This window comes from Harmonia axyridis, chromosome 4 (genome assembly GCF_914767665.1).
Source record: "Harmonia axyridis chromosome 4, icHarAxyr1.1, whole genome shotgun sequence".
Lineage (NCBI taxonomy): Eukaryota > Metazoa > Arthropoda > Insecta > Coleoptera > Coccinellidae > Harmonia > Harmonia axyridis.
This window is the reverse complement of record NC_059504.1, coordinates 10,723,161-10,747,900: the sequence shown is the minus strand read 5'-3', so window position 1 is coordinate 10,747,900 and position 24,740 is coordinate 10,723,161. Positions and strand designations below refer to the sequence as shown.

The 24,740-nt window shown below is 37.5% G+C and overlaps 1 protein-coding gene across 3 annotated transcripts in view; it reads left to right on the top strand.

The window, feature by feature from the left end:
• LOC123678984 (neuroligin-1-like) overlaps positions 1-24,740 on the top strand; it is a 260,712-nt gene that overhangs the window by 195,503 nt on the left and 40,469 nt on the right. For all 3 annotated transcript variants that reach the window (XM_045616289.1, XM_045616290.1, XM_045616288.1), the window contains 4 exons: positions 2,381-2,704; positions 4,318-4,535; positions 12,888-13,040; positions 18,569-18,784. In XM_045616289.1, coding sequence (XP_045472245.1) covers positions 2,475-2,704; positions 4,318-4,535; positions 12,888-13,040; positions 18,569-18,784 — 817 coding nt within the window. In that variant the 5' untranslated portion in view covers positions 2,381-2,474. The remainder of the gene's footprint in view (positions 1-2,380; positions 2,705-4,317; positions 4,536-12,887; positions 13,041-18,568; positions 18,785-24,740) is intronic.

Sequence of the window (24,740 nt, the reverse complement as noted above, 5' to 3'; positions counted from 1 at the left end):
CTATTTCGAGAAGTAAAAGACAATTTGAAAAATAATAGTACATATTGAATCAAAAAGTGTGGAATTTGTTTCAAATTCCTAGACAACCGATGAATGAACTTCCATGCATATAAGAACTTATAGAATCGGAGTACTTATTAATTATAGTGTACTATCAATTGCTTATCAACTCTTGAATTTCGCGAAAAATTTTTTACAAACAAAATGAAGAGTTTTCCAAAGAGAAGTTTCATTTGGATATTAAAAACAACGTCTATATTTTATGAGAGATCAATGGATGTTCATCTCATTGTAGACAGTAAGGTATGCCATTATTGAAGGCAACAGCTATAATTACAACATCACATCATTTTCATGGAATTAGCCATGACCAATTCAAATAATCGCTTTTGTATGTCCTCGATAAATTCACGAATTCCATCTTCTTGAGATCTTGAATCGATTGAGCAGCTCTGGCTTAGACTTTTTCTCCAACTCTTTTTCCTCATTATGTGGCACGTAGCGCTGTCTTATTGAAAAATTAAGGTTAATACCTAAGTCTTTAAGCGAAATAAATATAATGTTTAATAATGTCCAAGATCGAAGAGGAATCGAAAAACTTGTACGCTACAACAATATTTTCCGTTGATATAGTCTTTACTTGTCAATTGTCGAAAGATGACAGCTTCAAAAGTGAAAGCTGCGCAGATAGCAGGATATTCAAAATGAAACTTTCCATTGGAAAACCCTAATATGAAACAATATTCAGAAATATATAAATGTTTATTTTCTAAGGAAAGTACTAATGTTTTGATTTTCAACTTCGACGGAAGTCGTCTACCAGCAAATAGTTTAATGGACAAGGAACCCTTCTTGACACAATATGGGACATTTCACCCCAAAACGAACCATGATGCTGCAATTACAATGCACCTCAACGTTGAGGTTAAGTAAGATTCTGAATATTAATAGCCTACTTGACACAATATGCATTCGGTCTACGTCACACCAAGATCCAGCATGCTCTTCTGCTACACTTTATCATAACATATTCGATTAATCCCAGCCTCAAGATTACATTAGGGATAATTTATACTACAGCCCTCACAACAAGTAGATCCCTGGTGGTTCGGAACAAAAACATGAGACAAGCGAAAAGATGGAGTGGAAAATGATGATGCAGACGTAAAATGTGTTTACCAGACTGTTGAGCTCAGACGATGAATACTTAGGCGTAACTTGAGTGCTCTTCGAGGATAGAAGGTTGATTTCGTAGCATGTGTTGTTGCCATCTTTAATTTTAATAGCTCGAGGCGGTGCAAAATGGCGAATGCGAAAATATAATTTTACGCTTGAAACTTTTATAATGGAAAACATTCATTTCTCGAATGACATTCATTCCAAAGCATTGTCTGTGAAACGAAAAAGTATCTAGAATCAGAATATCGGGCTGTGCAGTGAATTCTCATCATTAGATTTCACTTCTTTAGTTGAAATTGTTTTTTTTTTTCATTATTTTCTGGTATGTTGCTGATTCATCAAGCCAAGTAGCTTGATATCTTAACCAACTACTTGATTTGAAAATCAAGCTCGTGAAAAATTACATACTTGAGCTTGACTTGACTTGATTTTAGATATTTATTGCTTGACTTGATATCAAGCTAATTGATGTTACTTGAGTTTGTTATGCACGAGTCACACGGCATATATTTCTGCATTCTCGTGCGCGCTTAGACTAAATAAGGGGATTCTCCGAGCGCTGAGAGACTGAAGCATTCGCCAGTGTGACTATTAGTAGTTTTCTCACATTTCTATGAAATCTTCTGGTAGATTTTGGTAATTTCAGAAATATTATTCCAAACTTGGCCACAATGGCGTAGGATTTTTTATCAACGCCAGCATCTTCAGCTCTCCTGTTAAATAACAATTTTCCAGAGCTGCTCTTTTTGTCACAAAAACCAGCAATAGGTTAGGCGACAAATCTATAAGATGCCTCATGTGCCATAGATTCTGGATGGAAAATTATGAAATCAAACAAAACCTGGAGGATTTTCAATATCAAGAAACCTAATTTTTTAATTTTGTTATGATTTATAGTTATTTAATTTATGTTTCTATTTCAAAAGAGTTGATATTTTCGGTTCTTCCATACAATAAGTTCAATAAATAAAAGTGTTTTTTGCAAGGTTCCTTTCCTTTCATAATTTTTTTATTGATGTGACACGCTACACAATGAAACGGCTACTTGATAAATGAATACTTGACTTGAGATTGAAAAACCTCTACTTGTAGTGGTAGTTTGAAAATCAATCGAATTTTTCGGAAATTTCTATAAGATCAATTGAACGACTGATTGATTTAGATATAATATGACCTTACTACAATATCTCTATTGTTCCAGTTCTCAACATTGACTAACCTCATTGAGTAGATGCTTCGAAAGAGGCCAAAGAAACTGGAGTAATGCCCAAACGAAAACCTCTACTGTGCAAATCATGCTACAACTATTCGGCAGCGGGACCACCACCTTAGTGTTTTCAGTTCTTTTACTGCTGGCCGTCAGCTTCAAAGAGGCTGTTTCCAGTCTCAGATACAGCTCGAGAATAGTTGATACACAGTCAGGTGGAATAAGAGGAATCATATTGGAACTGAATTCTAGGCATTTGGAGCCAGTGGAAGTTTTCAGGGGAGTACCGTACGCTGCGCCACCTGTTGGGAATTTGAGGTGAGGAATGATACACATCCATATGCCTTGTAATTTCTCAAAAACTTATGGGTTTTAAATCCTCCGATATCAGTTCAACTGTGATCACTATGAATACAATAATACACTAATACTAATACTAATAATAACAGAAACTCCCAGAGTTTCTTTACTAAAAATATGTACAAGATGTAGGGTTCTTCAATGAGAGGTTTTGTTAAATAACAAACACAAACGAGTCTATATCAAGAGAAATTAATGCAAGTTCTTTTCATTTTCAAGAGAAAAGTATCATTAACGATGAAAAACGATAATAAACAAATATTCGCTTCAGACAGTAATTGGACCAGCAAATAACTTCATTTTACTTTAGGATGTTGTAAAATGCGCAGCAAGTTTTCAGGATACATTAGGGCTACTCAGGTTTTTTTTTTTTGGGAGCTTCGCCTCTTACCTATCGACTTTTTTCCTATACTCGGGACGCAAGCTTCTTATATGATAGTCGTGGTCTAATAAAAGTTATTTGAGCTCCTTTCACAGGGAAAGCGAACATTCCAACTTTTCCCTAAGTACTTTGGTGAGCAAGTATACAAACTACGCAAAAAGTTTATTGCTCTTTCCAATCGTAGGAAACACATCTGGAATATGAAGACCCAACTAGAATTTTTTTATAGGAAAAATATAATTATATGTGATTATCTTTAAACTTAACATGGGTGTAAGTATTGTTAATAGTTGAATTGAAAATTTTGAATTGTTACAATACTTGATACTGAATAAAATATACGCTTCATATAATCCCATGTTCAAACCTTGAAGCGTGATAGCACTATAAATTTCTTAAACGAAGGGGAAAATGTCTTCTCTAGAATGATGTGAACCTACCCTCGGAATGAACCCATTTTAGCCCTCTACATGAACATGAATCCATATATTCCCCAGTCGTTGTTTTGTTTATGTAGTTCTATATATTATTCAGATAAACAACGTCAAGTTCCGTATCTGTTTTTCTAGCAATTTGAATAATTAAACCAACTCCCAGTTCACATTTCCCTATGGGATTTTTTCCATTTCTCGTCTATGATATTTCGGTTGGAATGCTAGATTATGTAGACTTCTTCTTGTCTGACATATGGAAAAATAACAGGAATATTCCTGAAGTGATCTGAAAATGTCGACCTACTTTTGATGTACGTAACTATGATATGCCAATGCAGATATCTAGATAACTAAATTCAGTCACGCGTGAAATTCAATAGTCAATTCTATGGCGTAAAAAATGATATTCTAGAATTAACAATGTATAAGTCATCAACAAGTTCTGACTCGTCAAACCTGGCGCTATAGAAAGATTGAATGTATTCCTCTGGATATTTTAAGGTGATACTAATGATTCTTTCATCGTGACAACAGTTTAATCAACATAAATATCAAAAAGAATTACTCATCGACTTCAACTATCAATTTTTCAAAATGAATTTTCATCATCCAAATATACTCGGACTAGTAATTCGGAGGTTGCGGGTTCGAGCCCCGTTCAGGGAGGTAATTTTTCTAGAATTGAAAAATTGTCTGAATGCTGTGAAATTAATTTGATATGTAACAAATTTTCTCCTAAATTTTTCTCTTCGCAGGTTTGAACCACCACAACCACCATTGCCTTGGGCTGGAACTAGACTAGCTGACACATTTGGTGCTGTGTGTCCACAAAAATTACCCGATTTGAGTAATAGAACGGCTGCCCTTCAGCATATGCCGAAGGGCAGATACAATTTTTTAAAGAAACTACTTCCACTTCTAGAAAAACAATCAGAGGATTGTTTGTTTCTCAACATGTATATTCCTGGCAGTGGTAAGTGATACATTTTTATTCATCAAATTATGTTTTGTATGTAAAATAGTATTGAAATAAGTTAACATAATTTGGTTAGTTCAATCTTTCTCAAAAACTGGATGACATACATTCCGATATACAGGTTTGGAAAATTCACTCGGAACCATGGGATTTAGCGCTGACTCCAATAGAACAGTGGAAGAATCGAAACATAAGTGCGATGCCATATCAAATAAAAATCTGGTCTTCGCGAATGGCCACTGGCAAGCGTAGTCGGAGATCTATTAGTCGGGTCTGAATCTGAAGTCTCTCGGTCTCGACCTGCGTGCGCGATGGAATCTACGCCTGCCAGCAGCCGTTCGCGTTATTTGATATGGCATAGCACTCATGTTTCGATTCTTTCACTGTTGGTTCCATTGGAACCAGAGCGACTTGGAGGTTTGTACGCTAAATCCTATGGTTCCGAGTGAATTTTCCAAACTTGTATACATGATCCATGCCGAGTCGAGTCGCCAGAATAATTTCAAAAATAATGTTATTAGTGAACATTAGTGACATTTCAGTTTTTCTTTAATTTTCATTAAACACCAAACTGTCTTGTAATGAATGAGAATTCCTACACCCCTCTGAGGTAATTGGGTTTTTGATGACCTAATTACATAATATGGTACCATTCGGATCAGATGATATACTTCAAGGTCCCTAATTGATATTGTATATTTCATGAAGACGAATTGTGGATTAAGTTTGTCTCATTAAGGAAATGTGCGGGTGAATCAATCGCCTTGTTGAAATATACGATGTATTTTCGGTTCTTTTGTTCTTAATTGGCTTATTCAGCGATATTCCAGGTGTCCAGGACCACACCAAATTTATTATAGACAAGATGATGTCATGAATAGTTCAAATGTTGTTTTGATGGTCAGATAAATAAATCAATTAGAGTCCGTAAAAATAATTAAATCAGAGAGGCAAAGGAGAAAACAGAGTAACTGACAGTTGGTTTTGAGAATTCGAGAAGAGTTGTAATATCAGAATGTGCCTTTGCGGATGACATCGTATTGATGGCGGGAACAAGGAGGAGTATGCAGGGAAATTTGGATATATGGAATGGAGTACTGAGAAAATATGGGATGGAAATAAATGACCGTGTTTAAGTCGATATTCAGACCTGTTCTGTAGTATGGATGTGAAACTTGGAACACAACAAAGAGATTAAGGAGTAAACTACAGGCAGTAGAAATGAAATTTTTGAGAGGACTGAAGGGGATTACAAGGATGGACAGAAGGAGAAATGAGGACATAAGAGGTGAATTAGGGATAAAATCATTGGAAAGGTTTGTGGGTGAGAGGCAGTTGGGATGGTGGGGACACTTACATCGTATGGAGGAGGAGAGATCAATCAAACAAATATGGGAGGCAAAAGTCGAGACAAAAGCAAAAAGGGTGAGACCGCAACAAACATGGGAGGATATGGTAGAAGAGGAAATAAAGAAGAGAGGAAAAAGCGTCAGGGAAGCTAAGATGATGACATCAAATAGGACAGAATGGAAGAAATTTATTGGATCAAATTAAAATTATTCTTGAATTGTTGTTAAGTAAGAAAATGTAGATAATGAAACCCATACACCGAAAGGTAACAAATGGGATACAGATTATATATATAAAAAAAATTAAGAAGACGAATCAACAATTTAACAGAGCCCCTCATTTCATCAACTTCAACAAACACTATCCCGCAGTGGTCCACGCCATTTCCTACGAGATGAGAGGCTGACACAGGCATAACCAACCTGGATGTAAATCGAGCAACGTTTTTCAGCCGGACCCGAATCAACACCACCACCGATTACCGCCAATCCATCTTTATCACGCTGCCCAGTCTCAGACTTGCAATCAAACAAATGAGAACAAATGAATGCGGTAATCAGGGCATTTGGCATCCCGGACAGAAATGATTGATAGGGATCAGTCCGGAACGTCCTCCCGATCCCGATGCGCAGTTTTTTTTTAACCGGAAACGTCGACGTGAGGGACAAAACCTCGCGCCAAACCGGAGAACCGGCGGCGGCCATGGCCAACTGCGAAATCAATCAATTTCTGGGAGCGGGCATAAAGGACGACTGTAATACTGATGTTTGCGAATGAACGAACGTTTGAGTGTAAACGGGCCATCGAATAAACGATTATTGAATAAAGGTTCTACAGACTGTTTGCTTTCGATTGAACTCTCCGTATAACGGTAATGCTTTGAAGCTTTGTCGGTGGCAAACAGAGTCCTGGCATTATGTTGACACGTTTATCTCTAGTTTTTTATCTATCGCAGTTCGATAATTCATGAGGAGTTATGGAGAAATGAATTAATTGTTTTTTTGCATCACCAGCTGATAATTTTGAGCTGAAAATTTGCGTATTGTGGTTTCCGGCAATGATTTTTCTCCCTAGAATATTTCCAGATATATAGAACTTCCAGTCATATCAGAAACAGACTAATACTTGTTTATTTCAAACCCCTACACACAGTATGTTATTGCATCGTTAGATAGCTTTTTTCAAGACAATTTGGCAATATGCCATACCTCGAGTAAAAACTCAACGGTTCATGAGTTAAAAAATAAAGGTAGCGACATTTTCTCGAATCTTTTTGAAGAAAAATATTTTTCATTAACTCATGGACCCTATTTGGAATAAGGAAGTAGTAGTCTGTTTCCGGTATAACTGGAAGTTGTAGAAGTCTGAAAATGTTTTAAGCTGAAAGATCATCGTCTCTAACCCCAATCTGCAAATTTTCAGCTCAAAATTATGACTAGTTTTCTATAAACGTCTAATAGGCCATCCCGGTGAATCACCCTTTATTGGTTTCAATGCATAGACATCTACACCTTCACATTGGTTACCAATGCTATCACAAATACTTCCGCCTCATATTCGATGGTCTCAGTCCAGAAAAAATGTCTTTTCCACCCGCACTTATTCCAATTGTTTTTTACCTCCCAGATACTAGAACTGTCAGGTTAAAATGACGCAAACCTTTATGGATTAATACCTTTCTTGACGAGGAAATTTGGCGTTCGAAATGGAGTTCTTGTAATGTAATGTCTTCAATAAAAGTCTAATCGTTGATCTTTCAGAGAAAGTTCTAGGTTTCAATCTCCCTAGGAAAATTTGGTGTACTTTAAATCGACTAAGGACTGGTCATGGTCGTTGTAATTGTATGCTCTTCAAATGGCATTCTATTGATAGCCCACTACGTGAGTGTGGTTTAGAAGAAACCATTGGTAAATACTTGTCCAATTTATAAATTTCATGGTGGTTTTCAAGCTATCCATTCAGATTCAGATTTTTTTTAGAATTACAATTTTACTGGAACAAAATGTGGCGAATGCTCTGAAAACTCCGAAAATGAAATGTTTTATGATTTTTTCCCGTAAATTCGATGAAGTTGAAATGTTTATCGTTTCTGCTTTCAATTCTTGTTTGTCCACTTATCGAACCGTATGTTTCCGATGCGTCGACATATGGAATGTTATTTCTGTCTAGGAGAGGTCACATTTGAAACATGAATGAACAGTGCACGAAAGCTCCTGACACGTCATTTTTGATTATCGCTTAATTTCTATGAGGCTTGAATAACTAATAAACTGGCAGGCAACAAAAAGGATCACTAACATTTCAAACTTCTTTTTCCAATAGCCTCACGTTCTTCATTAAAACAATCAACTAAATATGCACAAGATGTAGGTATATGGGCTTAAAAACTTGATAAAAGAAAGCATCTTAGAATAATTCTTCACGATAAATTCATCGTTTATCAGTTGCGTTCAACATTGGTTATTGAAAAGTTTCTATTCCACGCTATGAAGGAAACAATTTCATAAAATAATTTTTACCGAATGAAAATCGTGCGAGAATAGTAGCACTTATGAAAAATAGGCTGAACCAGACATCTGTTGCTATGGAAGAATGAATGTAAGCATATAAACAACAGTCCAAAGAAAATTGACAAGGTATCAGGAGGCACGCTGACCGGATGACCTGGATCTGGAAGAAGACCGTTAACATCGTTCAGGGATGACAGATTCATAGTTTCCACAAGTCTTCGAAATCGCCATCTTACTGCTGTTGAAGATTGGAATCGATTGATGGAGATACGTCAGATGAACGTAAGTAAATAGACCGTGAGAGGACGTCTCTCAGAATCGAATTTACCAATATACAGACCTTCGACAGGTCCAGAACTTCTCACAGATCATTGAGGGTCTTCAATTTGCACGAGACTACATAAACTAGTTAGAGGTTCTGAAGGCTCAAGTACTTTTTTCTGATGAATCCAGGTTCAGCATTCGAGGAGCTGATGGTCCTTGACGCGTTTAGAGATATCCAGGAGAAAGATACGCCAATGGCTGTATGGAGGAACAAGTTCCATTCGATGGAGGATCTGCTAAGGTCAGGGGAGGTGTGTCTTCAGGGAGGTACACATAGTTGGTTTTTATAAATGGATTTTTAACAGCAGTAAGGTACAAAGGAGAAATCGTACATAAAAAAACGTTTCTCTTTGTATATATTTCTGGGGGACCAAGTCATTTTCATTCCTGATAATACAAGCCCGCATACTGCTCGAATAGTGACAGCAAACTTGAATGAGGATGGAATTTCAGGGATCAACTGGCCAGCTTGTAGTCCTGACTTGAATCCCATCAATCATCTATTGGAACTGGGAATGAAAGTCAGCTCAATAATTCACAAGAGCTCCAAGAATCTTTTCGTCATAAATGGGAGAATATTGCACAAAAGAATATTTGAAGGCTCATCAGGAGCATGCCAAGACGTTCCTATCTGGCTGTAATCAGAGCTAGGGGAGGTCACACGTCATATTGACACCGAAGTTTTCAGTTACGATAGTTTTGAATTTTGTCAAAAATGAGTTTTCATTTTAATACAGAACAGAAATTTCATTGTTCTTTAGGCAATTCTCTTTTTCCTATATTTTCAGAAATTTCATGATTCTCGTTGAAATTGAAACTAAGAGCTCTATTTGAACAAGAATGATCAAGGGACCCGCATTTTCTGCTCGCCAGCAGTATTTATCAAAATCGAATCTAATTTCGAACTACTAGAACTACAAGTTCTATAACAACAAACGTTCTTTATAATTACTTCAGAATTCGTCGAGTCGCCAGCATGAGCAAACTTACAGTTCGATAATTCAAAAGTACATTCGTTTCTCCTACTACGAATCGAATCGTTTCAGTGACAAAAACACTCCCGCAAATCGATTTATGAACGTTGTCAGTTTATCTTGTGCAATTAGTGCAGGATGAGGGCCTCTCCAAAATTAGGAGAGTCTAATTTATTGTCCATGTCCTAGAACCGAAGAGAAATGGAGGCAGGATTGGACTCCGGACCGCCCAGCCTCGAATACATGCGGCATCTGGTTCTGATAAGAATGTGGACATGTCTTGCGGCGATTTATTTCTTTGGCTTGCAGCTGCATAATCGAGATCTGGATCTGGAAGGTCTTTCCAATTTTTTCAGTTTACCAAACTGCATGCTTTGAGCGTAAATTGAATAATTTTTTCTCGAAATTCAGATTGAACTCTCAGTAATCTGAAAAACTTAAGATTGCAATATTTTCAAAAATGTTGCTCAATAACAAGACCACTTCCCTCATTTTAACGAGGAACTACTTGGTAGTTACTATTGCACTATCACGACGACTATTGCAGTATCAGGATAGAAGTTGTGAGTGAGATTAGATTAGATTTAATTGAGGAGGTTCCGTTTCACTGCGACCTAATGGTTTATTGTGCCCCCATCAGAGCTATTCTCTTCATAACGTCATTTAAAACTCGCCTTCTAGTTCCAGAGTTCTAATGAACTCCAATATCTGGGATGTCTTCAAAGGGGCTAATTCTTCACATCAACAAGTTTTGTGTCCAAAGCAGGTTTTGCGTTAGCTAGCGATAGCAAGTCATTCCGCCACCAGTTGATCTGTAGTTTCTACCTCCTAACCACAGGATCTTGACTCGCCATTTTCTGTTAAACCTATTCTCATGAGGTGTTTCCTAAGGCGACAATGTTCTGTTAGGAATCCAGTGAGGAGATGTAGCATATTTTTACTAAGATCCAGATACTTCTTGGATCTCGTAGAGTCAAACTTTTTGGAGTGATCCAAACCAGGAAGATTCCGCCAGAGTATTTCTCTTTTGGTTTCTTCCTTCTCCTGAAGTTTTTTCTTGTAGGTACATTTGTCTACGCCACAGAAAGATTCCGGGCCGATGATATGAGTTGATGCTTCTTTTCTGGCAAGAGACCTCTTTATTCCCTCTTATTCCCTAGTGGCTGGAAACCCAGATTAAAATGACATTGTGATATTTGCTTATTTCATTTAGTTTTCTCCGGAACTCCAATAATATCTTAGAATCGATGATATGTGAGTCCAGTGTTTCAATTGCAGCCTGACTATCAGAATGTATCGCTTCATCACATTTCAGATAGATAGATAGTCTCAGGCCTCATAGGCTAATCTCTCTACATTACAAGATGAAGAGGTGTCAGATCTGTAATGATCCTTAATGTAGTTGGGCATGTTCTCATAGCTCCAGCGATACAAACACGGTTTAACCTTTGTATTGTATCAAGGGCTGCTGTTTTGACTTGCTCCAGCATGCCAGACTATTGATTCATATGTTATTATCGGCCTCACAATCATGACGTACATCCATCGCAGTATTTTTTTGTTGAATCCCCAAGTCTTACCAGCCAAACAACTGCACGTCGTCAAGGCCTTCGTTGAGAGTTACTATCATCGTTAAAATAAGCATTCATATCCAGTACATCTTTCGGTGTTTCTTCACCGTTTCTTCATGATTCAATTAAATTATAATTACTTGGCTTTCGAACAAATCTACATCTTCGCATACAGCAATTGAGTCCTTCTGGAAATTTTAAACGTTGTAAGAATGTTGTCACAGGGGTATAGGTAAATATAATTCTACCAACTGAAAATATATGGACTCTACAGGGAACTGGTGTCTTGTCAATAATCATATAGTATTGGAACAGGCATATTCCTCTGCAAACAAGGAACTAGTTCCTTGTCAAATATCTGATAGATAAATTCTATTCTCGCGAACAATAATTATTTATCCCTCTCTCTCTTCTAAAAACAGCTTTTAAGAGTTTAGAGTCAGTTGTTTTGTGGAAGTAAATAATACCTTCTACGTATCCCCACAGAAAAAGGTAAATTGTGGCTAGCCTCTTCGCTACAGTTATTGAGCGATGAACACTTTGCATGCATGGAAATTCAAATCAGTCTGCCGGAACATACGCACTCAATCTTAGTTCTCTTGTTTGTCGTCTCTCTGAGCACTCTCCTAATCAAGAGTTGAATCACTTTGGTCATTTGTGCGTGCGAGACCAGTTTTATTTTTAAAAATATTACTATTTTCTTTCAGATTTTTGAACCAACTCGGTATTATATCGCGTCTTGGAACAACCTTATTGCGTTGCAAACATTTGAATGATCCACTGTTCTATTGGTATTGAAATGAAGAAGACAATAAAACACATTCTGAAAACATCATCCTATCGTTGGTCATCCTATTCGATAATGAATGTGTTTACTGAAGTTTTTTTCTGAAGAAACATTTGAAGAAATACTCTCAGGAAGTCCCAGGCTGAGCAAGCAAAAGAATGTCTAGATGAGTGTTATTCAGACTCTGCTCCACCGACAATAATGGTTGAAAGATGTCGAGTTTTGAGCCTATTTCGAAAGCAAAAACGAATCTTTTCACATCAAAGGTTTTCAGAAGTTAGAGAAGCGTTGAAGTACATAAATCATTTTCAAAGGTGACTATTTTGACGAATAAAGTCGAATTTTCAAGGAGAAATATGTTTTAACTATTCAGGCCCGAGGCTTATTGAGTGAAGTGTTGAACACTCCATAACAAGACACATTAGTGTGTTACTAATTGTATTGCCAGAATATGAATTTTCATGAAAAATATTGTAGATATGTATCAATTTCAATAGACGTCAGAATCCTTTTTTGTGTAGTATCAAGCATTATTCGTTCTGCAAAATGTTTGGATACTACCCCTCATATTTACATTTAGATTAATTCGTAGAAGTCATGAAACAATTCACATAAGCGGAAATTTATCCATTATCAGAATATAGTTATACCAAACTGTTCATTCCAAAACGTTCGCAACGATCATATAAACCCAAAGTTTGTGATTGGCGAACGTGTTCATCGAATTTCCAACGGATCCGATGAAAAACTTTCCGGTATATCCGACGAGATTAGTTATGGTCGCTCTCTAGTCCGCCAAATTAACGAATGATATTAATCTTGTTCCGTTTCAGGCAATCGAGGCTTGGAGGCGCCCTACTCCGTGATGGTTTTTGTCCACGGCGAGAGTTTCGAATTCGGCGCTGGCCATCCCTACGACGGCAGCGTCGTTTCGAGCTACGGCCATGTCATCGTGGTCACTTTGAATTATCGACTGGGGATCCTAGGTAAGTGGAATGTATTCGTCGATAACCCGTTGCGGTACTCGGTTCCGTTGTTCTATTGATTCGTCAAATGGTCTAATGGGTTTGTGGCAGGTGTTGATCCGAGGCCGGTGTACCGTACCGTGTGGCTGCTCGGTCGATTTCGAGTGCACTCTTGTCATTAGTCGAACGTGTACTGTCGACAGGTAGCTAATGAATCGAGAGGATGTGGGAGAGGGGTGATCTTCCCCCTTAGGATCCGATACTGGGAACTGTACTTTTTGTCATAATATATGTGTAGGCTTGGTTAATCGATCGTCTAGAGGTATGATTCGATTACCTGGCCTTTCGTCTTTTTCCCCGTGACTTTGTTGGATTTGTAATAATTAAACTCTTTTGAATTATTTACATCTATTTACAAAGCCACAATTATACAGTACAAACTCAGTATCGAGAAGATCTTAATTACGTCTTAATTACAAGTTTCTCACTACGGTACTGAATTTCGTCTTTAACTCTAGTTTGATTACTCGAAACGTCTTCGTTTATCACGTCTTCGTCGTACTTCAAGTTTTCGGTCGTCTCGTCTTTGATTTGTTCGCGACTCATCTTAATCTAGTCCGCGAAACGTCTTTTCGTCTTACGTCTTAAGTTGACCGCCCGAACTTGACTCGTCTTCAGTTAAACTGTACCGTCTGTACCCGTCTTCGGTTTAATTTGAACTGTGCTCTCTGCCCTTTTGGAACTACCCGGTCTCGAACATAGACCCCTCTTCTCTCGGTTTGACCACACCCTTAGGGAAAGGTACCATCTCCTAGTCCAATAAGGGATTTTGCCGTACCGCCCCCAAAGATCTTCTGGAAATCGAATATTCTAGAAGGACTAGAACCTGAGAAACATATGTAACACATCTGGTACAACCGTCTTGTTCTAGAGCTTTCCCAACCCCAGTAAATCTTTTAAGTTTTACAACCGACATGACACATTCTTCGACACCCCGAAGAATTACACAACCTTTTTACATTATGTACAATAACAATTCGTTCCCTGTAAATTCATTCAATTTATCATGCCCTTGGCACTTGAAGAGACTAATAGGTCTCCAAGCATCCGGTTGACCATCTCAATTATTTACAGGGAACAATAAACTGGATCCTACATATGTAGAATCCATATTTATTGTTCCCTGTAAATAATTGAGATGGTCAACAGGATGCTTAGAGACCTATTAGTTTCTTCAAGTGCCAAGGGCATGACACAGATGTGACACATCTGGTTTAACCGTCTTGTCCTCGATCTTTCCTAACCCCTTAGGATTTACAATCGAGTAATTGACATTTTCTTTCTAAGTTATATACAAAAGCAATTCGTTCCCTGTAAATTCATTGAAACTGTCATGCCCTCGACACTTGAAGAGACTAATAGGTCTCCAAGCATCCGGTTGACCATCTCAATTATTTACAGGGAACAATAAACTGGATCCTACATATGTAGAATCCATATATATTTTTTGTTCCTTGTAAATAATTGAGATGGTCAACAGGATGCTTGGAGACCTATTAGTTTCTTCAAGTGTCGAGGGCATGACAGTTTCAATGGATTTACAGGGAACGAATTGCTTTTGTATATAACTTAGAAAGAAAATGTCAATTACTCGATTGTAAATCCTAGGGGGTTAGGAAAGATCGAAGACAAGACGGTTGTACCAGATGTGTCACATCTGTGTATCAGGTTCTAGTCCTTCGAGAATATTCGATTTCCAGGAATCCGCGAAGAGCTTTGTGGCGATACGGCAAAACTCTTATTGGACTAGGGGATGGTACTTTCCCTAAGGGTGTGGTCAAGCCGGAAGAAGGGAAGTCGATATTCAGAGTAGGCAGAGTAAGTCCGAGCCGGTAGCAGTTGAAGATCGGTCTAAGTCGAAGTAAGAGTAAGTTCAGTCAGTCGAAACTCAAGACGAAAAGACGGTTTGCATACTAGATTAAGACAAGTCGCGAAAGAGTTAAAGACGAGACGGCTGAAACTAGAATTAAAGACAAAGACGAAACATATCGAAGACATTTAGTAATTAACACTCAAGTAAGACGAAATTCAGTACCGTACAAACTGTGTTTGTACTGTAAGTGTGGCTTTGTAAATATACGTAAATAATTAAAAAGAGTTTAATTATTGCAAACCCGAACAAAGCCAGGCCTTGGGCCATTAATCGAAACAAGTGATAGTCTAAAAAAGAAACATCTGGAGAATACAGTGGGTAGGGTAGTACTTCCCATTTAAACGTTTTCAAGTGTGTCTTGACCACTTTCGCAACATGGGGTCAAGCATTGTCATGCTGTAAAATCACTTTATCATGTCACTCGTTGTATTGCGGCCATTTGTCTTTCAATGCTCGACTCAAACGCATCAATTACGTTCGATAACGATCGCCTGTTATTGTTTCAGTCGGTTTTAACAACTCATAATACACTACGCCGAGCTGGTCCTACCAAATACTGGGCATTCCCTTGCAACCGTAAATATTCGGTTTGGCATGTCGACGTAGAGGCATGGCCGGGATATCCCCATGACTTTCTGCGCTTGGAATTATCTCAATGAACCCATTTTTAGCGTCCAGTCACAATGCGATGCAGAAATCCCTTCCGTCTCTGCCTTGCAAGCAAACGTTCACAAGCAAACAAACGCCGTTCAACATCTCTCGCCTCAACTAGCACGGCACCCAATGTAAAGAATTCATGTCTTGCAAATCACCATATTTCAATTATTATTCTGTTACGAAATAAGGACTTCAAAAAATTCAAATTATTGCTGTAGGTTTATATTTGGACTAAGAAAATATGATAGGGTCTCCAATACAATCAATGACTTCCGGTGATTAAGGTCCTAATAGTTATTCAAGTGTCAAGGTGACAGTATATTCATCAGGTTATTGCCCATCTCAGCCTTATGTGATGTTAGACATAGATGCAGCCTCATATTGTCTAGAATCAGATAAGTCAAGTTTCAGGGATCGTTTACTTCAATGCAGTCACAAGTTTTTATAGCACTCCAATTTTTTTTAATGACAGTTCTTTCTACGATTTGGAGAAAAACTTCCGTGAGAAATTAATTTAGACTCAGCTCAGTCAATTCAGTTTTAGTGGTTGCTTTATGAATGACCTCCCAAAGGTTCAAGCTTGGGTATTTCAGCCAGAATAGCGCTGTTTGAGTGTTTATGAACGTTCCATTCATTCCTGCATTATTGTGTGATTTGATTGACAACAAGGAATAAACCCCAAACAGCAGGGTGTGCTGTGTCAAAGTCTTTATGTTGATGTGTGGACATTCTTCAACGTAAAGGAAATTAATTTCGACAAAGAGTTGAATTACATCACATGTGGAATTCATTTCTCATGTGCCTCTCCTACGAGGTATATGTTCGTTTAAGTGAAAATTTACATTCTTCGAATGATTAACACCTTCACACCAGGAGAATGCATCGCTTTTGTAGTTTATCTGGTGTATTCTTCCAAATCCGTCAGTTTTGTTTGTTACTTTAATCATCATAAGTGAAAATGGTTGCGTTAGCAACATTGAAATACCAACTTATTGTTGTTCAGGAAACCAATTGATGCTGTGGTTCTATCTTGTTGTTCACCAATTCACCCATATTTTTGTCATGATATAATTATTAAATTATTCGAATTGTAGCCCAATCTCAAGAATGAACCCTCTTTGTGGAAATTTTGTTACACATAATATACTAAGCATATTCATTCTATTTCACCTGAAATAACTTTGTAACATCATCAAAAACAGATATAATATCCAGAGGGTTGTGATTTCCCAAGCAACTCACATAGCATCTTTATGTGCCATTCATGTTTTAGTTCCCTCCATAAAATGAACCGGGTTAACAGTTCACAAAGTCTTAAATCGAATGAAGTACTTAACCCACCATAAAAGTGTCGAGATGTTTTAATCTCGGGTTACCAGGAGTAACTGAACAACAATGCTTGCCCTAATTGCGTCATTCGTTATATGAAACATAATTCGAAATATATGTGTTTGCTTTAACCTCATAAAATATCAATATTGGACGTATAACGTTTTTCTTCTACGTTGGAACTGAACAATGTTTCAGTTCAATGTTTCACTGATTGTTTCAAGAATAGAGAGGAGAAAATTCTTTATACTTGTACAACTTTGCTTCCGCTATTTTGCGATATATGACTGTAGCGGTAAGTGGTAGTCGAAATAAATAGATCGTAGATGTCATACAATAAGCTTAGGTATTTTCAAACATAATGCCATCGAAATATTAGTCCATTTGTATCTGAATCATAAATTTATTCTCGATCAAACATGTCAGCTTTCTAGCAAAATTCTCGTCATTTGCGGAAGGTTTCAATTCTCTGCTTTAATATGAAGAAATCTGAGGCTGAGGCTTATCGAATGCTCTCAAATACCTATGGTGAGGCTGCTATCAGTGGAAGAACGTGCCGGAGAGTGTTTCAAACGCCTCAAGAACAGTGATATTGACGTCGAAGACCAGTGGATGACAGAAAGTTTTCGAATATGCAGAATTTGAGGCATTGCTTGATCAAGACCCGTCTCAAACGCAAAAAAAATTGACAAGATCATTGGGAGTGACGCAACAAGTCATTTTAAAACGCCTGAAATTCATGGAAATGATTCAGAAACAAGGCAATTGGGTGCCGTATGAGTTGAAGCCGAGAGATGTTGAACGACATTTGTTTGATTGTGAACAGCTGCTTGCAAGGCAAATACGGAAGGGAATTCTGAATTGCATTGTTATTGGAGACAAAAAATGGGTTCATTGAGATAATCCCAAGCGCAGAAAATCATGAGGATATCCCGGCCATGCTTCTACGTCGACGGCCAAACCAAATATTCACGGTTCCAAGGTCATGCTCAGTATTTGGTGAGACCAGCGCGGCGTATTGTATTTTGAGTAGTTGAAACCGACTGAAACAATCACAGGCAATCGTTATCGAACTCAATCACTGCGTTTAAGGCAAGCATTGACAGACAAACATCCGGAATACAACGAGAGACCTGATTTTACAGCATGACAATGCTCGATCCCATGTTCCGAAAGTGGTCAAGATATACTTGGAAATATTGCCCGCCGTATTCTCCAGAACTTGCTCCTTTTGCTGACCAGTATTTCCGGTCATATGAAGAAGTAAAAAATTGGATCGCTTCAAAAAATGGCCAGTTTTTCAAGGCGAATTAGTACGTTGCCCGAAAGATGTGAGGAAGTAGTGCCATCGATGGATAATACTTTGAATCATAAATGTATAACCAGTTTCTTACAATTAAGCTTCGAATTTCGAAAAAAACGGCGGAATCAAAGTTGTACGCCTATGTATATTTTTAGCATCATCAATAAATTGTCTTACAACTATTTTCTCATATTTTTCTTTCGGATTACGAGTGACATCATGAATGAAAAATAAAACACATGCTTCACAAGTATTTGGAAGTGGAGTAGAGAATAAAGCCCCAAAATTTTTCATTCGAAACAGATCATGAATTTCATTTATTTCTAGGTCTTCTGAGGACACGACCCGCCCCTGACGTTGGAAGAAGTCGTTCGTCATCAACCAGTGGGGGTAATTTGGCGGTGAAAGATATTGATATGGCTTTGCGCTGGGTCAAATTGAACATAGCCTCATTTGGTGGAGATCCGAACAGAATAATTTTAGTTGGACATGACACTGGCGCTGCTCTAGTCAATTTTCTCCTAGTGGCTCCAAGTTCGAAAGGTACGTTGAAATATCAATTCCTCTCATTTGTACATTTTGAGTGGAAGTTATGAATCTATCCTTAATTTTGGATAACAATTATTTTAGCACTTAAAATGTTGCATAATTCGTCAAAAAATACCATATTGAACAATTTGTGGTGAAAACCCTTTTTTTTGTATTACGATAACGCATTTTAAAAGAATTTCTTGCAGAAACAGAAATTCTAACGTTATTCTCCAGATGAAGCTCCTATCGACTTTTTCCACTTCCTAAAACTCCAAAAACATTTTTTAAACACCAATGTTTTTATTATTAGATCATCCATTGTCATTATGTCATTTTGGGAGGGGTCTGCTTTGAAAGAAATGTAATATATATGAATATTTTAATGTTTCCTATCCTGTATTTCCTATTCCTCTCTGAGAACTTGTTTTGTTCTGTATAAACTTGTTACAATATCCTATCGTCACTTCTGGCAAGGCACTGTTTTTTTTTTGCAAAACGAATATTTGGTCGATCCACCGTACTATAAGACTTGTATTATTGTTTTGATTTGAGGCTCCAACTGACGACCTCCACAAGAGGCGTACTAGAGAATCATTACCATTGGACAGCCGGATCCTTTGGATGATAAAATATTTAGTTTTCAATCAACCAACGTCTCGTATATTGTTGACACTATAATATGACGTTAAACTTGTATCCAACAAATCATTAATCACCTCTATCCATAACACTTGGTCAGGACTCTACGTTGTAGGTAAGCACTTTAATTGCATATGATCAAGAGAGATTTAAGTGGAACTTCAAGGAAGCCCAAATGTATATTATGGCGGACAGTAAGGTCACACTGACAACCTTTGAATCAAATAGGCAAATCATTTTGCTGGCCTAGCAGAGCCTTTGTACCATAAAACATCTCATTAGGGTCGGCAAAGTGACTGTGTTATGGATAACAGAGCGTATTAGACGATTGAAATTGAAGTTAATGAACAAGCCGATGAACTTGCAAAAAAGATATCAGTTAGTAATCATGGCTCTATACCGATCACCATTGACTGTAACGTTCTGGCCCTCATCGTTTTTGAAGAAGTACGGACTAATGATTCCACCAGCCCATAAAGCGCACCAAACAGTCAGTTTTTCTTGATGTAACGGTGTTTCGACATACACTTGAGGATTAGGTTCACTCCAAATGCGGCAGTTTTGTTTGTTGATGTAGCCATTCAACCAGAAGTGCGCTTCATCGCTAAACAAAATTCGCTCATGAAAATTGGAAACAACGGCATTGGGCCCATTCGACGAATCTACGCCTTACTTGATGATCGTTTGGCTTCAATTCTTGCACGGGTTGGATTTTGTATGCACGCAAACCAAGATCCTTCCGCAAAATCTTCCATAAAGTGGATGGACACAGATCCAATTCCTGTGCTCGATGGCGGATAGACTCAGTCGGGTCTTCCTCAATGCTACGTTCTACAGCAGCAATAGCTTCTTCTGTACGCACCCTACGGCGTCTTTGGGGATGCGAGTTATCTATAAAAGTAAACTTGGTGCGAAAACGTTCCATGGTTAATCGAATTACCTGCTCTGATGGACGATTTTGTCGACGATAACATGGACGTAGTGCACGATACGTATTCCGCACAGAACCATTATTTTCGAAATGAAATTGCACTATTTGCAAGCGTTGTTCAGGCGTGAGTCTATTCATGATGAATTGCCAAACAAAACTGAGAATAAATCACTTGACAGCTGTTAAATCGGTCGCCATCTTGAACAGTAACTTAAAGTTATATACCTCGAAAAAAACACCCTTAACGACCCTCTTATTCGTAGACTTTTGGATGTTCTATGCAAAGAAGCTCGTGCAGGTGCCAAGTGCTAAAGAATGATTTTGAGAGTGCCAACAAGGGTACTGTGTTTATAAGTACCTTCTATACCTCACAAGTCTGTCGAAAGATCAAACTGGTCGCAGTTCTGCTTTCTAGTTAATCAATTCAATCGAATCTACCTCTACATCGACAGTTTGACATAAGTTGTTTCAGAATAGCAATTCAAAATATCAAGACAGCCAATCAAGAATTAGTTTATGGCTTGCAATGCAGTTGATAAAGCGTTTCCGATAAAAAAAAAGCCATCTCCCATCGATTTCCACATTGAATTCCCATTGGCTCGGCAGTTAACTGTTAGTTCCCATGAAAGCGTCCCGCTATCGCCTCTAAACTCCCGATAAAATGTCGGGAATCCTCCCAATATTGTTGCGGAAGGAAATGAAGTCCTATGAAGGGAGTCATTCGATCCTCCGGCAACTGAAGAGAAACAAACGAACAATTAACAAACTTCCACTCTGCTTCACCGAATGAACAGCCAAATGGAAAGACAAACCAGTATAAAGATGAATGATAGCGGAGTTTCGCAATGGACAGATCCGTCTTCGAGGGCGTTTTTAAGATTGAAGTTGGTCATGTGAAAAATCGCTGAATTCGATTCAATAGGACATGTCGAGTCCGCTTATTATTTTTTCTGCTCTGGGAGGATGTTTATACAGTTGACTCGTTTCTGGCCATTATACTTGAAGTAATATGAGGACAGTGCAGATTCCATATAACGGTCAATTACTTTCAATAATTTCTGTAAAGAAGAGGAGCAATTGAAGTACTTTCAGTTTAACTACGAAGTTCGGAATCATCCTGATTTTCTCATTTTTTGTAGTTATCTACGATGAAAAATGAAGTATTAACAAAAAAAAAGATGTGTTTCATCAACAAAAAAGAATCAATTTTGCCAATAAAAAACTTATGAGTGAATGTATACCCCAAAGTTAGCCTAAGTTATTTTTTCAAAAGATTCCAACTATTGTGTCCACAGCAGAAAAAATCTAAAGCCAAAATTTGATCACACGTTCTTCCTCATCTCAAATTAGAACAAAATAATCATTTGACAAGACTTCCTTGAAAATAAAGATTCTTAACGTGAAATTATAAATTTCAAACATTTGAGTTATCTGTACCAATACTACCACTAATATTTGTAATACAGTTCCTGATAACTTCTAATGGATATTTGATATTAATATCCACTATTCATCGATATTCAATACATGATAGTTGCTTTCTATGTGCACATCTATGGTAACTAATAACTAATCCATCCATCTAACTTTTAATGTATCCCGATTTGAAATACTCATAACAAGTATTGAGCATAAACATGATCGATTATATTTATGTTATCCCAATATGTTGGGATGCAAACAGATCATATCTGATCAGGCAAAACTCATTATCACATTCGGGATGTTATTTCGAATATTTCCCTCCTGTCAAAAATTCTATGTATGTGGAGAACAATTATCGAAAATTACAGCGATTGTAGGAAGCGAAACAGCACTGCGATAATTGTTATGTTCATAGATGCATAGTTTCTATGCATCTTACACAGTTCGAATCTATGGCAATTCCATTCTACATCAGTTTGACAAGTGATGAACTCATGCAGTTTTTATGACAACACGCTGTCATGCAAAATTATCGGTAATTTTGATGCACTTGTGCAATTACTTACGAATATGTATTTTTAAAGTTATTAATAATTCCCTGAAAGATGATGCAGGATTATTCAATAGACAATCTAATGAATTCTTCACAATTCAATATTCGGTTTTATACAAAAAAATACCGGAGATGAATGAAACACAAATAGTAGATCAAACCAAGTGCAATTAAGTACAGGGCTCTGTAAATTAATTGAAAGACAGATGCAACAATACCGTGAGAAGAATTGAATTGAACTATCTTTGCAACAAAAAAATTGAAAATCCCTTCGAGTGGTCCTTCTACATCTTTCTACATCACGTCCTGGTATACTTCTTTGACATAATGTAGATTATTCTTATTGCTCAGGTACATACTTCAACAAATGCGGCATGAAATCTTCATAATTACTGAATCTCCTCGAATAGCTGGATGACATTTTGTACTTCAACAAGGTGTTCTCGACCAATTCCAATGGTACGTCCTCTTTCCGCGATAACAATATTCTTTCAAGGAACACTTATGGAATCATCACTATGGCAACTCAGTAGTCTCAGCCATATAGACCTCTCACCTCTTCAAAAATTCGAATCGATGAAAAAATAGTGGCCAACAAATTTCGAAATAGTTGTAGACATAAATGCGTGGAGAATAAGTTTTTCAAAATTCAAATGATCTTAACAAAATAAGCCATTCAGGTGAATCAAGCATCCATTTTATCGTTTAAACATAGGATAAGTCAAGCGAACTTGACAGCGCTGGAGAGTATCTTAATGTATTACTTTCGGTAAACACCACTGGAAGGATTTGCTTGTCTGTGAAATACTATCAGAAGATATCAGAAATCACTGATGGAATCGTCAGTATGCCTTATACTTCTCTTCTTTGGTTTATTTCCCAAGCGTTACGTTCTCCCGAGCAATGCGAAACTTGCGGTGCCATCTTTTGAGCTAGCGAAGAGCCAGCATTTTATGAAAACAACCCAACAGCCACCAAAAATGTTGCACTTTCCCTCATCTACCCTTTTACAATCTGGTAAATTCTGATTCATATCACCTCGACAGTTTTTCATTGCATTTTTATCGAAGATCTACACCAACTTAGGCCGCCATCAATACCCACGGCGAAAATGATCTCCGATACCCAGCGCCATTCGGCCCGCCTCTCGAGGAACCCCCAATCTGAAATTTATATAAGGGTAGGCGCGAATCGTTATCAGTCTCTCTTTCGTTATCTCTTCCTCCCCAGCCTCCTCAGACAAGAAGCGCATTGTTTTATGGAACAAGCTCGGAAACCCTATCAAGGAGTCGAAAAACTTACGTTCCTCGGAACAAAGTTGACCGCATCTGCTGCGGCCAGATCATTACGGGTTTTCTTCCCTGTATAGCGGTCTTTTTCTGTGGCCTTGGAGTGTTTTCTTGTCGTTGGAAAATTAGGTGTGCGGAAATTTTCCCTAGAGGAATTGGAAATTGACAAGTGACAAAGAGGTTTCGAGGTTGTTACATCTCCAAAAAAATGTTAACAGCAATATCAAAGTGAAACTCGAAATCAATACACTACAATGTGTGGTTTTATGTTTCCTCATCTTTCGCTCTGCAAGGAGTTTCATTACCAGTCTTGTGAAACTCCAATTTCCCGGAAAAACGCACAACTCTCAATAGAGAAGCTCAACGCCTATCCTTTATCTAGAAAAGCTTAATTTTGTATGAAACTATCTATGGCACAAACTGAATGTCCATAACAAGTTTCAAAATTATCGGATAAAAATTGGAGAAATTGAGTCTGTTGAAAGGATGTGAGGACAAACAGAGCGACAGACATGCATGAATCCAAAGTGGTTGAAGATGGTCTAAAATGTTTTTGCGAGCAGAAATTTCGATTCCAAAAGTAATCACAATGCTTCAACTACCTTCGCTAGATTCTGATGCAAAACTGTTAGTTCAATTTTGTTTTCGCAAAAAAAAACCTCAAAAATAAAGCAGTAGAAATGTTTTTGGTTTGGAAAAAAAAACAACGTGCATATTTCCTGCCTTTTCATAGTTATATTTTAAAGGCCCGATTTCATTAGTCTTAAACTTTGCGGGATCATTCTGGACAGCCTGAATTTTGGAAAATGATTATGCACTGCTTACAAGCGATCAGTATAATACTACATGGTTTTTGCGAATAACAGGCAAAATCTCTTGCTGTGAATTCAAGTAAAAGATAATAGGTATGTATAAATGCGATATTCACTAACCGTCGTAGAAAAGATTTATTTCAGTTAACTCTTGTAAAAGTTTCTATTTCATTTTAGGTGTCAAAATCACCTTCGTGTATTCCTTTGTGCATAAATAAATGAATACCCCAATTAGTTCGTTAGAGTAATCAATATAATTTATAGTTAAGCAGCTATGTATCGAAGCAGGAAGGTTATTGATTAAATTATTATCAGATTA